Genomic DNA, 22,917 nt, shown 5'->3' with positions numbered 1-22,917 from the left:
CAGCGACAAGGTCTATTCTCCCACTTTATTTATCCAACCACAACCATGCATCATTTGTTAATTTTTTATTTGAAACAGCAAAAGATTTGACTTGTTTTGTTTGTTTTGAATCACGAGTCAATTTACCGTCAAACAGTTTCCCTTCACTTTTTTATCCCCAATTTGAACAAAACAAAGATGAAAAACTCAGAGCATTGGATTTAATATTCCATTTTATGCAACCTGGAAGTTTGTTTATTATCTGCTCACACATATTTAGGTCACCATGTTCCCTTTTATTGTTTTGAAAAAGCTATATTCACCCAAAATAACATATTAACATGTTTCAGTTTCAGTCTCCCCTCCCTTTGCTCTCCATGCTAAGTCCCTCCATCTTCAGAGCACTATCACAACACAATCAGCGTGCATCCCGCTAATGAAACTACTGCACATCACATCAGGTTTGTCAAGTTGCTGTGTGCAGTTTTGTATCATGTTTTTGTGTATTTATGGAGAACTGCATGGGTGGGGCTTGTGGGCTTTGTACAAACTCATCCTGATCAACATAAGGAGGGTTTGAATAGGGAGAGATCACTAGATAATACATTTAGATGAGAGACAGGGTCTTCAGGACTAAACCAGGACTAAACCAGGGCTAAACCAGGATTAAACCAGGACTAAACCAGGACTAAACCATGGCTAAACCAGGACCAAACCAGGACCAAACCAGGGCTAACCTAGGACTAAACCAGGACTAAACCAGGACTAACCCAGGACTAAACCAGGACCAAACCAGGACTAATCCAGGACTAACCTAGGACTAAACCAGGACTAAACCAGGACTAAACCAGGACTAAACCAGGACTAAATCAGAACTAAGCCAGGATTAAACCAGGGCTAAACCAGGACCAAACCAGGACTAAACCAGGACTAAAACCAGGACTAAACCAGGACTAAACCAGGACCAAACCAGGACTAAACCAGGACTAAACCAGGACTAAACCAGGACTAAACCAGGACCAAACCAGGACCAAACCAGGACTAACCTAGGACTAAACCAGGACTAAACCAGGACTAAACTAGGACTAAACCAGGATTCAACAGGACTAAACCAGGACTAAACTAGGACTAAACCAGGATTAAACAGGACTAAACCAGGACTAAACCAGGACTAAACACTGGGGTCTCATGTGTAAAGTAGGACAAACAGCCCCCCCCCCTCCTGTTGTCTCAGAGCAGGTTCCAGATGAGACTTGTCCCATCAGTCTTACCTGTGTGCGAGCACCTTCCTCGGGGGACTACCTCAGACCCCCACCCTCCCCGTCGGTGCGCCCCCTCCCCCTCTGTAGATGTGGGTCTTTCTGTTCATTACATTTGACTCTTTGCCATAATGTGAAATATGCCCCAGATTCAAACACACAGGAGTCGCAGGGTTTTCTACATTTGAGTCTGTCTCTACTGCAGCAGCGAGCAGAGCGGCCAAAAGTACTACTCAAGACGGAGTAAATTAAAGAGTAACTGTTGGTACGCAACATCTGATTTATAATTTGAATTGAATGTGAAGGACAAAACATTAAATTATGCAAAAACCTGGGGTATTTTCAAAAAGACACAAAAATGAGACATTTTTTAAAGTAAATGTGAGTACTACCCTTTTCTGGTTTGTACTTCAAGTGGGCTCAGATGTGTTTGATTAATGAACACAAAGGGCCATCAGAGGAACATTACACGGGGAATCGTTTGGTTTGAAACGACTAATTAGAAAAACTCACAACTGATCAATTATTGAATGAAACAAATTATTTCTTTCATATGATTCAGACCATGTGTGTTTATCATGAGCTGTTCACCTTCTAACGTCAAACCCTCTCCTCCTTTTGAACATCTTTGAACTCCTGTTGGTTTTGGGTTCATTTTAAAAGCTTTAAAATCTCTTCTTCTCTCTCTTTCTCTCGCTACTTTTCTCCTCTTTCCTGCCTCTTCATTGTGCCTCTCCTCCTTTTCTCCCCTCTCCTCTCCTCCTCCTCTCTCTCTCCCTCTCTCTCTCCCTCCTCTCCTCCTTTTTCTCCCTTTTCTCACCTGACCTCTCCTCTCTCCTCTCCTCTTCTCCTCCCTCCTCTCTCCCTCTCTCTTTCTCCCTCCTCTCCTCTCCTCTCCTCCTCCTCTCTCCCTCTCTCTGTTTCTCTCCTCTTCTTTCCTCTCCTCTCTCCTTTCCTCTTCTCCTCCCTCCTCTCCTCTCCCCCTCTCTCTCGCTCCCTCCTCTCCTCTCCTCCTCCTCTCTCCCTCCTCTCCTCTCCTCTCCTCATCCTCTATCCCTCTCTCTGTTTCTCTCCTCTTCTCTCCTCTCCTCTCTCCTTTCCTCTTCTCCTCCCTCCTCTCCTCTCCCCCTCTCTCTCTCCATCCTCTCCTCCTCCTTCCTCCTCTCCTCTCCTCCTCCTCTCTCCCTCCCTTTCCCTCCTCTCCTCTCCTCTGCTCCTCCCCCCTTCACCTTATTTGTCCTCCCTTTTCTCCCTTCCCTTCTCCTCTTCTTTTCTCCCCTCTCCTCTTCTCTTCTCCTCCTCTCTCCCTCTCTCCTTTCATCCTCTCTCCTTCCTTTTATCCTCTCTCCTCTTCTCCTTTTCTCTCCTCTCCTCCTCTCTCCCCTCTTTTCTCCTCTCTCTTTCCCTTCTCCTCTCTTCTGTGGTGGTCTGGTCAGAGGAGGTTTAAAATCCACTGTGAAAAGCACTTATCGAGCTACAGGCTGTGGGGGACCTGAGTGACAGTTGCCCTTTAAACAGGACAGGAGCAGACAGGAACAGAGCCAGAGGAGCAGAGCCAGAGGAGCAGAGACAGAGGAGCAGAGACAGAGGAGCAGAGCCACAGGAGCAGAGCCAGAGGAGCAGAGACACAGGAGCAGAGACACAGGAGCAGACAGGAGCACAGACAGAGGAGCAGAGCCAAAGGAGCAGAGACAGAGGAGCAGAGCCAGAGGAGCAGACAGGAGCACAGACAGAGGAGCAGAGCCAGAGGAGCAGAGCCAGAGGAGCAGAGCCAGAGGAGCAGAGCCAGAGGAGCAGACAGGAGCAGAGACAGAGGAGCAGAGTCAGAGGAGCAGAGCCAGAGGAGCAGAGCCAGAGGAGCAGAGCCAGAGGAGCAGAGACAGAGGAGCAGAGACAGAGGAGCTTGTGTCCATTGATACTTTTTAGCTTTGCCTGTTCCTCAGTGTGACATAAAACATATATTATTCAATACAGTTGTTTTTATTGTTCAAAAAGACCTAGATAGGCATGTGTTCTTACAGTAAGTGAACTCACCTCTGCACAGATCTGACCTGTAACATGCCTGTGTCGACTGGAGATCAACATGCTCACTGACATACTGTGGAACATTTCAGATGAAGAAATAATGTTTCCATGGAGATAGTGGGTTATAGAGCCCCTTTAAAGCCTGTATTTTTATCTAAAGCTAGATTTCACTCTCTCAACCCCCTCCACTCCCCCTCCACTTGATTCTCTTTCACCCTCTCACTCTTTCCTGTTACTTCTTTCTTTTCCTCCATCTCTCCATCCCTCTCGCTTTCCTCTCTTACATCTTTTCCCCATCTCTTGCTCTCTGTCCCTCTCCTCTTCCTTCTCCTCTCTCTCCCTCTTTCTCTCCTTTATGGTTTTAAATCTGTTCTAATTCAAAGGCCTAATGTCCTTCTCTCATAATGACGCCTGATCTTCATTAAAGTCCATTTGCGCCTGATGCCCTGCACCAGCTGCTGCAATCTGACCACCAGACGTCCCAAAACACCATAAACAGAATAATAAACCACCGACCACCATCAGATATAAGAACATATACTACATGTATCCCAGATAATGTCCCGAGTGTGAGCGCAGACGTTTGTCACACGGTGCTGTGGGTTTCATTTGTATCTGAGGTGACAGTGGCTCCGTGGTTAGAGCAGATTCCCGCTTGGACAAAGTTCTGTCATTGACACTTCACCCTATATATAGACGTAGCTAACCTGCTAGCCGCCACTTTCTAAACCAGAAGTAGACATGGGTGTGCTTCCGGCTCCATCGGCTCTGGCTCAAATTCACTTTCTATTGAAGAACTGTCGCCTCTCTCTCCGTAACTGCTACTTTCAGGCTCAGACATTTTGGTTTTAAATTTTTTTTATTTCGCTATTGTGTCCATAAATCAAGATATGAACATTAATAACAGACAAATCATTCCCTGATGTTGCTCCCGTTAGCGTTAGCAACAGATTGATTGATCATTGCTAAGCACACGCTCTCTGCCAAACCAGTGATACGGGAAGAGGGTGTTACCTTCAACAGTCTCACTCCTGATTGGCTCTTTGGTTTATATAATACTCGTGGTTTGAATTTCAAGGTATCGTCCATACTTTTGTGTAACTGGGCAAGACACTTCACCTCTGTGTGAATGTGTGAGATATAGGTGATATAGGTCCTGGTCTGGTCCTGGTCTGGTCCTGGTCTGGTCCTGATCTGGTCCTGGTTTGGTCCTGGTCTGGTCCTGGTCTGGTCCTGATCTGGTCCTGGTTTGGTCCTGGTCTGGTCCTGGTCTGGTCCTGGCCTGGTCCTGGACTTGTCCTGGTCTGGTCCTGGCCCTGGCCTTGCTGTTGTCCTGGCCCTGGCCCTGGTCTGGCCCTGATCCTGGTCTGGACTCTGTGTTTAAAGAGTCTCTGGGGGAGGAGGTGATTGGTTCAGTAAATCGTGTGAATGGTGCGTTTTGGCAGCGCTCTGAATGAACTGTCCTCACGCCACAGTCTGAACTGGATTTATAACAACGACCGGAGGAGACGAGAGAGGAGGAGAAGGAGAGAGAGGGAGAAGGGTGAGGAAGAGAGAGAGAGAGAGTAGAGAGGGGGGAGAATGGAAGGACAGAGGAGAGAGAGGGAGCCTGAATGAACTGTCCTCATGCCACAGTCTGAACTGGATTTATAACAATGACCAGAGGAGAAAGGAGAGAGGGAGAGGGGGAAAGAGAGAGAAAGAGAGGGAGGAAAGAGCAGAGCACAGAGAGAGGAAAGAGGGGGAGGGGGGGGTGAGAATGGAGCTATATTTTAAATAGGAGACAAGTTTATCAGAGAGGAGAGAGGGAGGAGGAGAGAAAGAGGAGAGAGGAAGCGAGAGAAGAGAGAGTAACTGTATTTTAATCAGGAGACAAGTTTATTAGAGAGGGAGTGAAGGAGGGCAATAGGAGGAGTGAAAAGAGAAACTGGGATGAGGCAGTAGTTTTGACAGCAGTGGGATCATCAGGGAGAGAGAGAGGGGAAGAAGGGAGAGAAGAGAGAGAGAGGGACAGAGAAGGAGAGGAACAGAGCGCAGAAGAGAACAGAACAGTATTTTAAACAGGAGACAGCTACCACAGAGAGAGAGAGAAGAGAGTGAGAGAAAAGAGGAGGAAAGAGAATGGAGAAAGAGGAGAGAGGGTGTGGGTGGAGAGAGGAAGAGAGAGAACAGAGAGAGAGAGAGAGAGAAGAAGAAAGTAGTAGAGAGACACAGAACACCGAAGAGAGAGGAAGAGAGATGGATCTGTCTGAGCACATCTGGAGGAGAGAGGGAGAGGTAGGAGAGAGAGAGACGAGGGGAGAGGAGGGAGGCGGGAGAAAAAGAGAGAAGAGGAGGTCATTGATCCAAAGAAGATAAATGAGAGATTTGCTTGTTCTGCTGATGTCTGTGTTTTGTTGCTTATTAAATGTCTCATGCTTTACAGTCCTCTATTTCACTCTTCATCTTCTTCTCTTCTGCCCCCTTCCACCTCCCTTGCTTTTCCTCCCATCCCTCTCTCTTTCTGTCTCCCTCTCCTTTCCTCCCTCATCTCCCCATCCATCCTCTTTTCTCTTTCTCCTCCCTCTTGCTCCCTGTCGTTCTACACTTGCAACTCTTTTTCTCTCACTCTACTTTACAATCTCCCTCTTCTCTCCTCTCCCTTTCTCTCCTCATTTCCATCCCTCCCCTCGTCCTCTTCTCTGCCCAGATCTTCTCTCTTTCTCACCTCTTCCTCCCTGTTCTTCTGATGCCTCCCTCTTTCTTTAACTCTGTCTCTTAATGTTTCTATCCTGGATGTGTGTGGAGTTTAAAAACACAGTGGAGCACTTCCTGTATTACCACATGATGACATCACAAGGTGGAATAAAGTGTTTTCAGTTTGAGAGAAGAAAATACTGTAATATGGGTACTTTAAACCTTTCCCTGTCTTGTCTTTCAGGAAGCGCATGCATGGAGTATAAAAGGATAATATTAGTAGTAGTAGTAGTAGTAGTATCAGTAGTTTTTAGGTATTTTTAAACATTACTGTCTTGTGTTCCAGGGTGTACGAGCGTGTGATAGACCCTCCTCAAACAGATCTGCCCCAGAGCAGTGCAGTGTGGCTGGGCCAACACAGCACCAAGCACGGCCTCTTCAAGGTACTACCACTCTCTCTCTGTGTACTTTATACCTCGCACGTTCTCTTCAAGGTACTACCACTCTCTCTCTGTGTACTCTATATCTCGCACGTTCTCTTCAAGGTACTACCACTCTCTCTCTGTGTACTTTATACCTCGCACGTTCTCTTCAAGGTACTACCACTCTCTCCCTGTGTACTCTATACCTCGCACAACTTCTTCAAGGTACTACCACTCTCTCCCCGTGTACTCCATACCTCGCACGACTTCTCCAAGGTTAACTTCATAAAATTGTGTATCATCAAAAGAGTATGGGAGGGCATCTGAATCTGAGATGGGATGAAAATATGAAAAATCCATATTTGGAATAGTCATTTTCAGTGAGTGTAATCAGGTTCAGTGATGGTTCCGACCGGATTGGAGCGATCGTGTCCCAAACTCCAGAGTAGATAAATGGATCCTTTGGCAAAAAGTCGTGGCAATGATCGGCCCATTGCTCACCGCCGCCCAGAGCACTCGTCCTCACTGTTTCATCCCTCGTTTTCCAGTCCAGTTAGATTGGTTAAAGTGTAGTAGGACCAGTTTATCCTGTCATGCACATCTTTCACCCTGTTGGGGGCGCTAACTCACCTTCTTGAGAATTTGCTCACTGTTTAGATTGTAAATTAAACTTGAATAAATCTGAAAAAAGGTAGAATTCAGTGTCTCCATAGGATTACATTATGGTATATGTCACATGATTAATCCAAGATGGCGGACGTCTGGTTTGTAAGGGGGCGTGGTGTGTACCAGAGACATTCAGCTGGAGTCTGAAGCAGCATCACTCTTTCATTTGGTAATATTCAGAATACAGAATACACAATAGTTACAGTGTGGTATTTGATCACAAAATGTAGACTCAAGCTGCACAGTGTTAGTAAAAAAACAGAACACGCTCTTATAATGAACGCGTGGCTTTTCCTCTCATCAGTGACAAGTAAAAAAAGGATTCAGGAAACAGAACTCTGAAGCACAGAATGGGAGGGCATCTGACTTAACCCCATGTGTCTGTGTGTTCAGGGGGTGATCCAGGACGTGAAGTTTGTTTTCGCTCCAAATGGATTCATCGCTCAGTGTCCAAACCTCAACCGCAGTAAGTCTTGGATTAGTCCTGGTTTAGACCTGGTTTAGTCCTTCTTTAGTCCCGGTTTAGTCTTGGTTTAGACCTGGTTTAGCCCTGGTTTAGTCCTGTTTTAGACTTGGTTTAGTCTTGGTTTAGACCTGGTTTAGTGCTGGTTTAGTCCTGGTTTAGTTCTGTTTTAGACCTGGTTTAGTCCTGGTGTAGCCATGGTTCAGTCTTGGTTCAGTTCTGGCTTAGTCCTGCTTTAGTCCTGGTTTAGACCTGGTTTAGACCTGGTTTAGACCTGGTTTAGACCTGGTTTAGACCTGGTTTAGTGCTGGTTTAGTCCTAGGTTAGTCCTGGGTTTGTCCTGGTTTAGTCCTTGTTTAGTCCTGTTTTAGACCTGGTTTAGTCCTGGTTTAGTCCTGGTTTAGTCCTGGTTTAGACCTGGTTTAGACCTGGTTTAGTCCTGGTTTAGTCCTAGGTTAGTCCTGGGTTTGTCCTGGTTTAGTCCTGGTTTAGACCTGGTTTAGTCCTGCTTTCGTCCTGCTTTAGTCCTGGTTTAGTCCTGGTTTAGTCCTGGTTTAGACCTGGTTTAGTCCTGCTTTAGTCCTGGGTTTGTCCTGGTTTAGTCGTGGTTTAGTCCTGTTTTAGACCTGGTTTAGTCCTGCTTTAGTCCTGGTTTATTCCTGGTTTAGACTTGGTTTAGACCTGGTTTAGTCCTGCTTTAGTCCTAGGTTAGTCCTGGGTTTGTCCTGGTTTAGTCCTGGTTTAGTCGTGTTTTAGACCTGGTTTAGACCTGGTTTAGTCCTGTTTTAGACCTGGTTTAGTCCTGGTTCTAACCTGGTTCTTGTCTGTCTTGGAGCCTGTCCGACCTGCAGTGATTTCCTGAGTCTGGTTCAGGGGATCATGGACCTCCAGGATCTTCTGGCCAAGATGACCCTCAAAGTGAGTCTGACCCGAGCACCTCAACAGGGCCCTCACACCAACAGGGTTGTTGTTGAGTATGCATGTTCTTCCTTGTGTCTGTGTGAGATAACCCAGTATGTAGGTTTGAACGATTCGCCAAAATCATGAATTGTTTTGTTTGTTTCTTTTTCTTTTTTTTCCTGATAAACGTGATTGCGTTTAGATTTGTGATTTCTGTTTTAATAATACGATTCTGTTTAAAGTTCAAGTCCAGAAGAACTGACCAAAAGACTGAAATCTGAACTGACAAACTGATACAACAAACACATTTTTGTACAGATCTAAACTACAGGATTAGACTTTTTTTTGCACAATAAGACAGGAGAGTTTTGTTTGTGGAGGACATTATGGATCTTCAAAAGTTGCACCTTTGTGATTTGCTCCACTCAAATTGTGATTTCAAGTCGATTGTGATTAATCCTGCAGCGCTACGTCAAAGTGAGTCCACAACTTTTGCTTTTGACTCTGGTCCAGTTCATGAGAGAACCTTAACCAACAACCCCAGAGTTTCACTTTCTTTTTTGATGCTCTGAGTCTCCCCTCCCTTTGCTCTCCGTGTTAAATCACTCCCCCTTCAGAGCACTATCACAACACAATCAGCTACATCTCACTAATGAAACTACGGCACATCACAGCAGGTTTGTGAAGTTGTTGTGTATTGTTTTGTATCATGCTCTTGTATATTTATGGGGAATTGTCGTGTGGGAGCATGGATGATGTAGGCGTGTGGGTGGAGCCTTGTACAGGCTTGTACGTAAGGAGGGTTTAAATAGGGAGAGATCACCTCTTCAGACAGATTTTTGTTGAGGAAGCAACGTTATAACATGGTACAAAGCTCCATTAAACAAACATCATGACTGACACATTCATGAGTTTTGAACCAAAATAGAAAGAAAAGAGGAAGAGAGAAGAAAGAGAGTGGGAGGATGGGAGGAGAGAAACAGGAGAGGGAGGGAAGGAGGGGAAGCAGGGGGAGAGCAGGAGACTGAGGAGAGAGAGAGGGGCAGCGGAGAGAGAGGAGAGAGGGAGGAGAAAGAGAGAAAGTAGGAGACAGAGGAGAGATGGAAGAGAAAGAGAGAGGAGAGGGAGAGGACATAGAGGAGAGAGAGAGTCCAGGGCTGATTTTCCTGACTCATTGTTGGAGCAGTTTGATTTGAGCAGAAAATGTGTGTCATAAATGTCCCTCTGAAAATGTGACGACGCCAAAAGATAATTAAAATGAATAATGAGATCAAAAGAAATCAAAGAAATCAAATCATGAAACGTGCTTGAAATTTTACATCAAACTGAAATATTCAGCTCAATAAAACATCACAACTGTTTAGACTCATGTTTAACTGTTTGACAAAGACTCGGACTGAACCAGGACTAAACCAGGACTAAACCAGGGCTAAACTGGGGCTAAACCAGGGCTAAACCATAACTAAACCAGGACTAGACCAGGGCTAAACCAGCACTAAACCAGGACTAAACCAGAACTGAACCAGGACTAAACCAGGACTAAACCAGGACTAAACCAGCACTAAACCAGGACTAAACCAGGGCTAAACCGGGGATAAACCAGGGCTAAACCAGAACTAAACCAGGACTAGACCAGGACTAAACCAGGACTAATCCAGGAATAAACCAGGGCTAAACCGGGGCTAAAGCAGGACTAAACCTGGGCTAAACCAGGACTAAACCAGGACTAAACCAGGGCTAAACCGGGGCTAAACCAGGACTAAACCAGGACTAAACCATGTCTGAACCAGGACTGAACCAGGTATAAACCAGGATTCTTATTTCCATATATACCATATAATTATATCTTCCTGATTTAGCCTCTGAAGTGGCTGCACCTGGACTGAACCACAGGAGCAGGTCTAGACCAGGTCTCATCCAGGACTTAGTTAGACCAGGATCCTGGTTTGGTCCTGCTTTAAACCTGGTTCAGTCCTGGTTTAGTCCTGGTTTAGTCTTAGTCTAGTCTTCTTTTTTAATTTCTGCTTCTTAGAATGATTTCCTCCATGAGACATTTTACACAGTTGTCCATCATGAACCATGAGTGCATTTGTGTGTGTGGGGGTGGGGGTGTGTGTGTGTGTATGTGTGTGGGGGTGTGTGTGGGGGTGTGTGTGTGTGTGTATGTGTGTGGGGGTGTGTGTGGGGGTGTGTATGTGTGTGTGCTATAGTAAAATGAGTGTGTGGCCTGTTATCTGTATGTCATATGAGTACATGTGAGTGCGTGTGTGTGTATGTGTGCTATATGACCTGTTATCTGTATGTCGTGTGTGTGTGTGTGTGCATGTGCCTGTTTTAGGTGTGAAGGGCGAAGCGGAGATTCTCATTTTGTGGCTGATTTGAGACAGAATCAGTGTGAAATGAGACGAGGAGGCACTGCTGTGTCAGAAAACATGAAACTATCGCAAATGCCATGAAACTGCCCCTCTGCCCCTCCTCACATGGGCAAGACATAAACCAAGAACCTGAACCTTTACCTGTCCAGAACTCACCAAATGTGCAAGAAATAGGGTTGTTGAAAGTATTGAAAATCAGATACTAAAACTAGTATCACAGGACAGAAATGAACCCTTCCTGAATATTTTTAGAATGATCTTGAGCTGGATCAGAACAAATATAAGACCACACAGACTAGTTTTACGCCCATGGACCACTATGGAGCCTACCTGGACCACTGAGGGATTACATAAGGCCATATGTAAAAGAATGTACTACCATTTAATGTTGAAAATCACCTTCTATTGTCTAAAGAAGAGTGTTTTTTTATTATCACTGTGGTATCAGAATCAGGATTGAGTATTGAGTAAATTTTAGTATCGTGGCAGAAATATATGGTAAACATGACTCTCCCTCTGTCCCTTACTCACCAAAATGTAAAGGAACTATAGTGTATGTGTCACTGTCACTGTCACTGTCAATATTACAGAAATGGGACAGTATACAGAGTTATGACGTGTGTGACCTTGTGTTTGTTTGACAGGGACCTACAGCTTTCACAAAGATCTGATTTTGAAAAGATTCTTCTCTATTTTCAACTTTAAAAATCCTCAATATGCTTAAAAGCCCATGCTGATCCCACGCTAACACTGCTCTAGTCGCACAGCTCTGATTGGTGAGAACTGTCCCTTCTTTAGTCCTGGTTTAGCCCTGGTTTAGTCCATGTTAATCCTGGTTTAACTCTGGATTTGTCTTAGTTCAGTCCTGGTTTAGTCCTGGTTCAGCCCTTGTTCAGTCCTGGTTTAGTCTCAGTTCGGTCCTGGTTTAGTCCTGGTTCAGTCCTGGTTTTGTGATTGGATGTCGGCAGGAGATTAGGAAGTGATGCCAAACCAAACATTTTTTCTCCTGATACGCTGCAGAGTAAACATTCTGAACGGTCCTCATTTGTTTCTGTTGGATTCACAAACTCATCGGAGCGAGGTTCATTTTTCACTGGGATAATTACACAGATCTGGGCTCAGAGCCATCACAGTGTATCAGACTCAGGTTTAACAAAGGGACGCGCCACTCCACAGACACGCTCACACTGTTTCTTACACATTTCACTGTTTGAGCTCAAAACTGGGAATCATTTGTCAAAACACAAATGTCAGAGGTGGGAGAGTAGCCAAAATTGTACTCGAACAAGAGTAGCGTTACTTCAAAATAATATTACTGGTAGTCAAGTAGAAGTACAAAGTAGTCAAGCTTAAGTTAATGTGAAGGACAAAACGTGAACTAATGCACAAAATCTGGTATTTCCAATCAGATACAAACATGAGCTGAACTAAATCACATCTAAAGGAGCTGCAAGAAACACAAATGTTCAAATGATTTCATATTGTCAACACAAACCTCAAGTCACTTTAGACTTACTCACAGAGGGAAGAGGAACCACAACCTTTACTCAAGTAAGAGTACTGTTACTTCAATAAAAATATTAGTCAAGTATGCTGTTTGAAAACTACTCTGGAAAGTACAATTTATTTAAAAAGTTACTCAAGTAAATGTACCTGAGCTCTACCCACCTCTGGTCATGTTTTTATAGGTTTCTATTGATTACGCTGCACTTTACCATGAAATATCCAAAAGGTTGATGCACAAATGTTGAACGTGATCAGTTCTATCAGTGACTAAACCCAAGAACTCACTGTATTGCAACACAAATCTGGAAACAAGTGGAGAGACACATTGTGCAAAATGTAGCTTTTGTTTTTTTAAGTTTTCTACCTTGTAACAATGTGCCCTCATCAAAAACATGTCTGAACAGGTCATCCACGCTGTCCAATTCCATCCAATTCTCTATACATATACAAAAACATACAAAACAATGCACTACAACTTCACAAACCTGATGCGATGTGCAATAGTTTCATTAGGGGGATGCAAGCTGATTCTGTTGTGATGTCACTGTCAAACAAAAACTGTGTCCATAAAAATGCTACTTTAAACCCATGTAATATTATTTATCTACTTATCTGACTGGACTGTTTTGCGGCGTCACTCGTCTTAAACCAGTGCATCATTTTTACCACACAGTTTACCAGTAATAACATTTATAATCTGATCTTACAGTTTTAGTTTTTTTTATGATTTTTAAAGTTTATCTCTGTTGTTCCAGTTGACCTACGCCGAGTCTCGCCTGGCGCAGCTGGAGGACTGTCACTGTGAGAGAACCTGCACCGTGAATGGGGTTTCCTACAGAGACACGCAGGGGTGGGCGGAGCCAGAGAACTGCAGAACCTGCGTTTGTAAGGTGTGTCCGTAAAACAAAACAATCTGCGTCTCTAAGGTTTGGCAATAAAACAAACCAAAAAAAACCCAAACATGTCTGTAAGGTGTGTCAATAAAACAATAAAATTTCCGTCTGTATGTTATTATCATTCTCCAATCTGAGGCATTTGGCGAATTTGCATCAGTCATGCTAATCATTAATAACTTAATTTTCATGAACTTATGCTCCAGAAACGGTTCAAATGTTCTCTGTCACTTTGAACATTAGTTCGCCTTTCATTTAAAGTCACAGCATGCAGCTTTTTTTTAACCAAAAAATAGAGTAAAGATAAAAGCATGTTTGTTTGTTCATTATGGATGTTTTCATTGCACTGAAACATAAAATCATCATCGGAGAAGACCCAGGAAACCCACGCTGCTGGGACTATGTCTCTGGGAAAGCCTGGGGTCTCACCAGAGGAGCTGGAGGACGTGTCCGGTTTGAGGGAAGTCTGGGAGTCCCTGTTTAGACTGCTGCCCCCGTGACCCGGCCCCAGATAAGAGGAAGAAAATGGGTGGAAAAAATCATCATCGTTACTGAGTGTGGGCTTGCATCTCCACAAACCTGACTCTTGCTTCGCCTAGAAGAGGGTCTCCTCCTGCTTGTTTCCATGGAAATGTTGTTCCTGTGGGCTATAATATTGCACAGTATTGCATAAAACACATCTATCTCTATCCATGGGGAATGTTCCAAAGTGTGGTTTAAACTTTGTTTTTCCATGGGATCATGCAGGTGACGCTCCACCTCCAGAAAGTTTCTTGGTTTAGTCTTAGTTTAGCTGTGGTTCCGTCGTGGGGTTGGAAAGAGCAAACAGGCAGTGCATCAGGACGTCTTCTCTGGACTTTGAGTTTACAGACTGGAGTTGTCCTACTTTCCACAGTCACATGTGGCTTGCATCACCTCCGTGTTCCTCCAAAGACCTCAAAGAGCTGAGATCTTTTTCAAATCGCTGACACCAAAGCTGATACTCGTTTGTGTTTTTGTCTCAGAATGGAATAGTGGAATGTCGAAGGATTTTCTGTCCTCCAACAAACTGCTCTGAAGACTCCCTCCCCGTCCATGAGCAAGGCACCTGCTGCAGAAAGTGTAGACGTAAGTATCTTCTATCTAAAGAGTTTGTGGGTTAGACCCCTGCTTACTCTGAGTGGAGTGTGTATGTCCTCCCTGTGTGACTGTGGCAGAGTGGTTATCCTGCCTCCTCCTCTCAGTCAGAAGGTTCTGGGTTAGACTCCTGATCTCTTTTTGTTCACAGCTAAATGTCAGTCCCATGGACAGACTTTTGCAGAAGGACAACGTTTCTTGTCTCGAGACTGCAGAGAATGTAAGGTAAGAAACTACTACTACTACTACTACTACTACTACTACTACTGCTACTACTACTGCTACTGCTACCCTGCTCTAATCCTCCCACAGTGGGGCTTTAACCCTGCTCTAATGTGAGGAAAAGTGAAGTATTTTTCAACTGTTATTCACAAATTTCTTCTTGATTGATGTAAAACTATAATTTAGATTTATATTCCCACCAAATTAAGTCAAAATTTTGAGGTACTTTAGTACTGACCAGAGACACTTAATTTTTTTCTTTTCAGATTTTTTGTTTTATTTTAAAGAGCCCATATTATGCTATTTTTTGATGTATGTTCTAATGTTTCCTCATCACAAACACACCTGGAGTTGTGTTTTGCTTCATTCACACATTTAACACACAAACCCTGCATATTTATTCCACCTTGTGATGTCATGTGGTAATACAGGAAGTGCTCCACTGTGTTTTTAAACTCCACACACCTTCACTAGAATCATTTGGATAATTTCAGACCTGGAATTGGAAATCTCTACTGAACTAAAGGTAAAAGGTAGAACAGAGCATTTTGAGCTTTGGAGATGTAGACTAATAATAAAGTGTTACTCAAACAAGTGTGAGTGAAACACAACACAACTCCAAGTATGTTTTTGAGGAGGTAACAACATTATAACATAATTTAAAGCTCACAAGAGTCAATTTTGGGTAATATAGGACCTTTAATATTTTGCTTTCCCTCCACAGAACGGTCAGATGGTCAAAGTGTCTCTGTCCTGTCCTGAGTTAAACTGCAGCCTCACAGAGCAGGTGCTACCGGAGGGACGCTGCTGCAACGTGTGTGCAGGTACTACAGATGCCCTCCCACACTCCTGTAACCTGTGTGTCAGATGCCCTCCCATCCTTGTGTATCTCTGTAGTGTTAGACGAGGAGACGAGGACTGGTCAAATGTCTCTACTTAATCTGCAGATGTTGTCGTGTGATTGGAGAAATATAGAAATGAGCAGGGAAAGAAACATTCATAGTTTTGACTTTTGGATAGACTCGTTGTTCTATCTGAAACGGCTCGTGCTGACTGGAGAGTGTAAACATTTTGTATATTTGTGGGAGTTGTTGTAATTCTGCATCAGTTTGTCTCCTTGGCTCCTGCATCTGTGCTAAGCTCCATCTGCTCCCTCTGCATTTCAATAAGAGACGCTCAAATATGCTGCGGAAATGTACCATTCTGTGGACAGTTTCTGACAAATGTTTCGGATTTGGAATCATTTTGTCTTTTTGGAAAGCTGCTGCTCCTGCCTTATTTGTTACTCCAGTTCACACATCCTCAGTACAGCACCAGGGTAAAATAAGGATAATGTGTCTGTATCTGCAATATCCTAGTGAGAGTATCCCAGTTTCTCATAACCGGGGTCACCTCTCCACGGACCAGACCTGTAAGTTGACCTGGTATCTTCACCGAGACAGATAAACGAAATACTGTGAAACATTTCAGCTGCTAAATAGGGGTTATTTTACTTGTATGGGGTAGATTACCATCATCATCTCTGAGCCCCCTCTCGCTTTGCTCTCCATGCTAAGTTCCTTCCCCTTCAGAGTAAATGAAACTACTGCACATCATATCAGGTTTGTGAAGTTGTAGTGTTTTATGTTATACAGTTTTATATCATGTTTTTGTATATTTATGGAGAACTGTCATGTGGGAGCATGAGTGACGTAGGCTTGTGGGTGGAGCCTTGTACAGACTAACCGTAAAGAGCGTTCGAATGGGGCCCTGGAGAGATCGCTAGATTACTCAAACATGCATGGATTACTTCTAAAACCTCTTCAGGCATGTTTTTGATGAGGGAACAATGTTAGAACATGGAACAAACTCCCAAAAATTGAGTCAGTACCGTTTGTTTTTATTTTGACTTCCATCAGTTGTGTAAGTGCAGTAATACTCCGTGGAGTCATTTCACCACCTCCATAGAGACAGCAGAAATGTTACACAGTGTCCGCATTAAATATCCCCTCACTGCACAGGCTCAGAGCTGCTGTTTTATTTAATGCATCTTACCATAGGGAGTTTGGAGTCAGCCAAAATTTAATGCTAACGTTCTGTAGAGTAAGTATAGAGTCTGTGCTAAGGTATCGAACAGTCAGCTAGTTTGGAAACCGGATTGTTAAATATAAATGGCAGATGCTTAGACTGGTAAAACGGGCTGGTAACATCTTGAGTGTGTTTAATCTGACTGGACAACAGACCATCTTTGAACAGTCAGTAGTGAGACAGGCTCTGAAGATCAGGAGAGATCCCTGATGATGCTCAGACAGTGTGAGCTCTGCAGTCTGGAAGGAGATACAGGGTTCGTTTATATAAGAATAACACGTAGAGAGAGATCAGGCGTCTATCCCACAGGTCCACTTCTTTTTGTCTTTTGTTATGTCGTGTCTGTATGTTAATGCTACTGACCCTAAACAAAACCTGAAACTTCCAGTATTACCACGTGACATCACAAGGCGTAACTGAGAATTTTCAGTTTGATAGAAGCACTAAGCCTAAATATGCAGAGTTTGTGTGTTAAATCAAAACACAACTCCAGGTCTGTTTGTGATGAGGAAACAACATTAGAACATAGGATAGGAAGCATAGGAAATGTTTATGTTTTTGGATGCACAGAGCTGGGTTTTTTGTTGTTGTTTTTTTTACTTTATTTAAATGTTATTGGATGCACACAGCTGTTTTTTTTTTTTACTTCATTTAAATGCTGTAGGACGCACAGAGCTGTTTTTTATTCTTTATTTAAATGTTATTGGATGCACACAGCTGTTTTTTATTTTATTTAAATGCTGTTGGATGAACAGAGCTGTTTTTTTTACTTTATTTAAATGCTGTTGGATGCACAGAGCTGTTTTTTTTTACTTTATTTAAATACTGTTGGATGCTCAGAACTGTTTTTTTTTAACTTTATTTAAATACTATTGGATGCACAGAGCTGTTTTTTTTACTTTATTTAAATGCGGTTGGACGCACAGAGCTGTTTTTTTTAAAAAACTTTATTTAAATGTGGTTGGACGCACAGAGCTGTTTTGTTTTTTTTACTTTATTTAAATGCGGTTGGACGCACAGAGCTGTTTTGTTTTTTTACTTTATTTAAATGCGGTTGGACGCACAGAGCTGTGAGGAGGCTGGTGCTGCTGATAGGACCAAACCAGAAACAATAAAACAAAGAGACACAAACACATTTGAGTGACAGGAGCAACAAAGAGGGACAGGTTTGGACCTCCTCAATGAAAGAATCTATTTACATCAGCAGAACAGACAGGGATCCTCAGTATTTACCCAGGTTTAAAGTCTGTAGCTGATTTTTATGTTCTTAAAAACATGAAAAACAGAACTAATTCATTTTAAACAGTTTCCAGTGGTCCAAAGTTATTCCTCACTTACCTTATGCATTCTGAGCACTGTAAGAGCATTGTAATTACTGTTATAATGTTGTTACCTCATCAAAAACATGCCTGGAATTGGGTTTTGTTTCATTCGCACATGTTTGAGTAACACTTTATTATTAGTCTGGCTCAAAATGCGCTGTTCCACCTTGTGATGTCATGAAGTGTTAGTGAACAGCTGCCTTTTACCTTTAGTTTAGAAGAGACTGGCAATTACAGGGCTGCAATTATTCAAACAATTCTAGTGAAGGTGTATGGAGTTGAAAAACACAGTGGAGCACTTCCTGTATTACCACATGACATCACAAGGTGGAACAGAGTGTTTTCTGTTTGAGAGAAGAACTCAGCCTAAACAACATAGGTCAGAAAATAGTGTAATATGGGCCCTTTTATACTTTGAAAAACCTGCTTTCTTACCATGAGTCACCACTCCGCAGATCTGACCATTAAATTTGCCCAGATAGATAAAGATACTTGTTTTGCAGTGCAGTCACTCTATTTTGAGTCCTTTGGGTCTGGTCTAAACCGGTTATGATCCTGGACTTGGATTTGAGAGTCCAAGCACGAACTTTCGGCACTTTGAATTTCATGGAAGACAGACTCAGAATTTGCAATGAACCACAGTCCCGCAGTGTACTGGCAAGAGACCAGGACTAAACCAGGACTAAACCAGTATTAAACAGGACTAGACCAGGATTTAACCAGGATTTAACCAGGATTTAACCAGGACTAAAACCAAGATTAAACCAGGACTAAACAAGGAGTAAACCAGGACTATAACAAGCACTAAAGTAGGGCTAAAGGTATTTGAACTATTCACTTTAACTGCCCCTATGTGTATTAAATAATATTGGCCTATAGAATGTTGTGATGTCATTTGAAACTTAACACTAGCAGATAAACCAGATGCCCTGGCACGGAATCCAAAGCTGTTAGCTAGCAGAAGTGACCTCGGGGAAAGAAAGTGTCAGATTTGTCTGTTATGTTCATATATTGATTTAGGGACAAAATAGTGAAATAAAAAAACAGGATTATGTAGAACGCGTTAATACCAACATTTTATGGTAAGGTAAGCAGTTACACAGAGAAGAGTAACGAATTTTAATAGAAAGTGAATTGTTGATAGGACCAAGTGGCGCCCATGCTCACTTCCACTTCATTTGAAACATGGCAGGTTAGCTATGTACATTTATATATACAGGCTATGGTCTGACTTAGCATGATGAAGTTTAGGATGAAAAATGGCTGAATGCTCAGTAAATGTATTTTTTTGAGTCAAACATGTCCTTTAATGTGCTCCCCCTGGTGTGCGCTGCAGGTCATGACTTCTGCTCGGAGGGCGTGGTCTGTGGACTGAACTCGGACTGTGAAAACCTCAAGACCAAAGCCCACTGTATCTGTCGCCATGGATACGCCTCTGCTCACGGAGATCAGACCGACTGTGAAGGTAGGACCTGGACCGAACCAGGACTACACAAGGACTAAAACAGGACTAAACCATGACCGAACCAGGACTAAACCATCACCGAACCCGGAGTAAACCAGGACTACCCCAGGACTAAACCATGACTAAACCAGGACTAAACCAGGACCGAACCAGATCTAAACCAGGATCGAACCATGACTAAATCAGTTCTAAACCAGGACTAAACTAGGACTGAACCAGGTCTGAACCAGGACCTAAAAACAGCAAGAACCAGGACTGAACCAGGATTGAACCAGGACTGAACCAGTACTAAACCAGGATTAAAACCAGGACTTGCATGTTTGGTCTAAAAGCAGGACTTGGATGTCTGGTTTTGTCTTGGTATCTCAGTTGCAGATTTGTTACTTACGTATGTGTTAAAAATGTTGAACTTGAGAGTGAACTTGTGAATCCTGCATCGTGTGAAAGCGTGAGTTTATTTTCACAGTTTCTGCTCAGTCTGAAGAAATGTTCCGTAATGTGCTTTAATATTTGCTGTAGAAACACAAGCGGTTTTGTAGAATCCTGTTTTGGAGAAATGATGCAACCGTGGTTTGAAAACGGTAATGGGACCAAGACACAAACAGAATGTGTTCAGTGGAGGAGGGAGAGATTTTATGTAGCTCTTTTATTTGGTCTTTAAGAACTAAACCAGGACTAAACTAAGATTAAAGTGGGGCTACAACAGGACTAAACCAGGACTAAACAAGACTAAACCAGGACTAAACCAGGACTAAATCACGCATAAACCAGGACTAAACCAGGACTGAAGTATAGGAGTAAAGCTTTAAAGATTGAATTTGGGCTAAACCAGCTACACTTGAACATACCTAGGACAAACCAAACTCATCAAAAACCAATCCCAGTGACTGGAAACGTTACTTTGGAGTGTGTGAATTTGCTAATTAACATTTTCTTGGTAAACCTAATAGCCATTACATAATAGTCTTTAATCTTTTCTAGTGAGTGTTTTTATTGCAATACTTACTCATAACTTGGCCTTGTTTGCTTGAAAGAAATGTTCATTGTGACTTTTTAGGTCATTATGTTTTTGAAGGTCAATATGTCCCACAAATTGTTGAAGTTAAGAGTCAGTTTCCAAAATGGCATTGAATAACTGGTTATTTGTGATGTTTTGTGGCGAATGTGAACTACTCCTGTTGTTTTTTAACCCTAAACCTCCTCTCCTCAAAAGACTAAACCTGGGCTACACCTGGTCTGGTCTAAACCTGGTCTAAACCTGGTCTAAACCTGGTCTAAACCTGGCCTTGTCTCAACTTGGTCTGGTCTAAAGCCGGACTGGACCCGGTCTCACCCTGGTCTGGTCTGTCTGGAGCTGTGTCCTCTGTGTGAAGGTGGCAGACGTCGTTAGTGCTAATGATAATTACTGCCTGATTCATAACAACACAATTATGAAACAATTAATAAACCTGATCTCCACTCTGACCTCAGGAGCCCCGAAAAACACCGACATTTTGTGTGTATGTGTTTGTGCGACTGTGTGTGTATGTGTGTGTGTCTGTGTGTGTGTGTGTGTGTGTCTGTTTGTGTGCGACTGTGTGGGGGTGGGGGTGTGGGGATGTGTGCGTGTGTGTGTCTGTGTGTTTGTGCGACTGTGTGTGTGTGTCGGTGTGTGTGTGTGTCTGTGTGTGTGGACCAGGACTGAACTTTAGCACCAGCTAAAAGACGTTTAGCATCAACTAAAATGAAGTTAGTGTGGAGTTTTAGGTCACAGCTTGCTAAATGAAGGTCCTAATCAGTAACAATGGATTTTTATTCATATTTTAAAACATGTGTATCCCTCGTGACCTCCTTTTGATCTGACTGACCTTCTACACCTCTGATTTATCTTAAATCAGTTACAATTCATTTTTTAAAAACTTTACCGACTTTTTCAAATTAAACAAAACTTTAAAATGCATTTATTTATTGTTCTTAATATATTTTTTGAGGATGCTCATGCCTCAGTCTCTCATGTGCAGCTCATATTAACGCCCGGAGCCAGGATCCAAACTGAGGAGTCACATTTCTACTATTTCAAAATGCACTACTATAGTAACATTATGAGCCCTGTTCTCCAGACACTGGAGGATCCAACAAGAGCTGTGGAGAGGCGTCCACACTTTCTTGCTTGTTTATTGTCAGTATGACTGGGTTCTTATGGATTCTCCATCTAATTTCAGATCCACCAGAAACAGTTTTTATTTCATATACATATAGCGTATAGTGTGCTTGTCTTGGTGTATAATTATTTTTACAATAACAGTACTTCAGCTACCGCCTTAGGCTCAGACCACATCTGTATTATACAAACTGTATAGAAAAGGGGGTAATCTTTTTGTCGTGGCCGTGATTACATAACTAAAACTGTCCTAGAAAAGTCCTGGAAAATGATTTCAAGCAAAGAGTGGGACCATGAATATTCTCCGAAAGGTGTCTGTGTAGCTGTTCCAGACACAGTACCATCATGTTTGGATTATAAACCCCGACAGATGCAGACAGTTCTGGATTATTACTTCAGATAGTCTCCCGTCGGCTCTCATCGCATGGAGTTTGATCCTGTTAGTGGCGCCGCCCTGGAGGCATCTCTTTGTCAAACGTCTTAAGAGGAAATCGGCTTTTCACATTCTCTCTCTCTCCTCTGAAAACCCTATAGGAATGAAATGTCGCTCGCCCACAGCCTGCTCTTTGTGCTAAACCATAAACAAACGGTGCACTCAGGAGTTTAACCCACAACCTCCTCACCGAGCGGAGGGACAGACTAACCACTCTGCCACAGGAGGACATGCACACTCCACTCAGAGAGATCAGGAGTCTAACCCTTAACCTTCTGGTGAGAGGGACGAGACAGGCTAACCACTCTGCCACTGAGAGAAGGATAAATGATCTTTTCTATCCCATAATATTTGAACAATTCACCGTGAAAAACCAAGATGGAGTCAGCAAAGAGAGAGCTCTGAGGTAAAGCCGATTACTGACCAAAGTTTAAGAACCAAAGAGACAGAAAGAGGAGAGAGAGAAGTGAGAGAAAAGAGGGAGGAAAGAGAGGGGGAGAGAAGGACAGAGGAGAGAGGGGGAGAGAGAGAACGCCCCCTAGAGAAGAAACCCGTCCCCGCTATGAGATAATTGTGTCAGAGGAGAAAGAGAGAGACAAAGAGAGAGAGGAGGAGGGATAACCGTGTCAGAGGAGAAAGAGAGGGAGAGAGAGGATAGATAACCGTGTCACAGGAGAAAGAGAGAGAAGGAGAGAGTCGTGTCAGAGGAGAAAGAGAGAGATAAGTGTGTCAGAGGAGAAAGAGGGAGCGAGGAGAGATATTGTGTCAGAGGAGAAAGAGAGAGAGAGAAGGAGAGATATTGTGTCAGAGGAGAAAGAGAGAGAGAGGAGGAGAGATAATCATGTCAGAGGAGAAAGAGAGAGAGAGAGAGGAGGGGAGATAATCTTGTCAGAGGAGAAAGAGAGAGAGAGAGAGAGAAGGAGAGATATTGTGTCAGAGGAGAAAGAGAGAGAGAAGGAGAGATATTCTGTAAGAAGAGAGACAAGGA

General features: G+C 43.2%; 1 protein-coding gene across 1 annotated transcript in view; it reads left to right on the top strand.

The window, feature by feature from the left end:
* The window catches only part of LOC117393823 (protein kinase C-binding protein NELL1-like), a 150,639-nt gene that overhangs the window by 51,068 nt on the left and 76,654 nt on the right, over nucleotides 1-22,917 (top strand). Inside the window, exons 5-12 of the mRNA XM_055220996.1 lie at nucleotides 6,286-6,382; nucleotides 7,421-7,493; nucleotides 8,326-8,408; nucleotides 13,027-13,161; nucleotides 14,169-14,271; nucleotides 14,432-14,505; nucleotides 15,227-15,326; nucleotides 19,228-19,356. Of these exons, the coding sequence (XP_055076971.1) occupies nucleotides 6,286-6,382; nucleotides 7,421-7,493; nucleotides 8,326-8,408; nucleotides 13,027-13,161; nucleotides 14,169-14,271; nucleotides 14,432-14,505; nucleotides 15,227-15,326; nucleotides 19,228-19,356 (794 nt within the window). The remainder of the gene's footprint in view (nucleotides 1-6,285; nucleotides 6,383-7,420; nucleotides 7,494-8,325; nucleotides 8,409-13,026; nucleotides 13,162-14,168; nucleotides 14,272-14,431; nucleotides 14,506-15,226; nucleotides 15,327-19,227; nucleotides 19,357-22,917) is intronic.

The sequence above is a fragment of the Periophthalmus magnuspinnatus genome, chromosome 3 (assembly GCF_009829125.3).
Source record: "Periophthalmus magnuspinnatus isolate fPerMag1 chromosome 3, fPerMag1.2.pri, whole genome shotgun sequence".
NCBI classification, from domain to species: domain Eukaryota; kingdom Metazoa; phylum Chordata; class Actinopteri; order Gobiiformes; family Gobiidae; genus Periophthalmus; species Periophthalmus magnuspinnatus.
The sequence above is the reverse complement of the archived record's forward strand: the minus strand, read 5'-3'. Positions and strand labels throughout refer to the sequence as shown.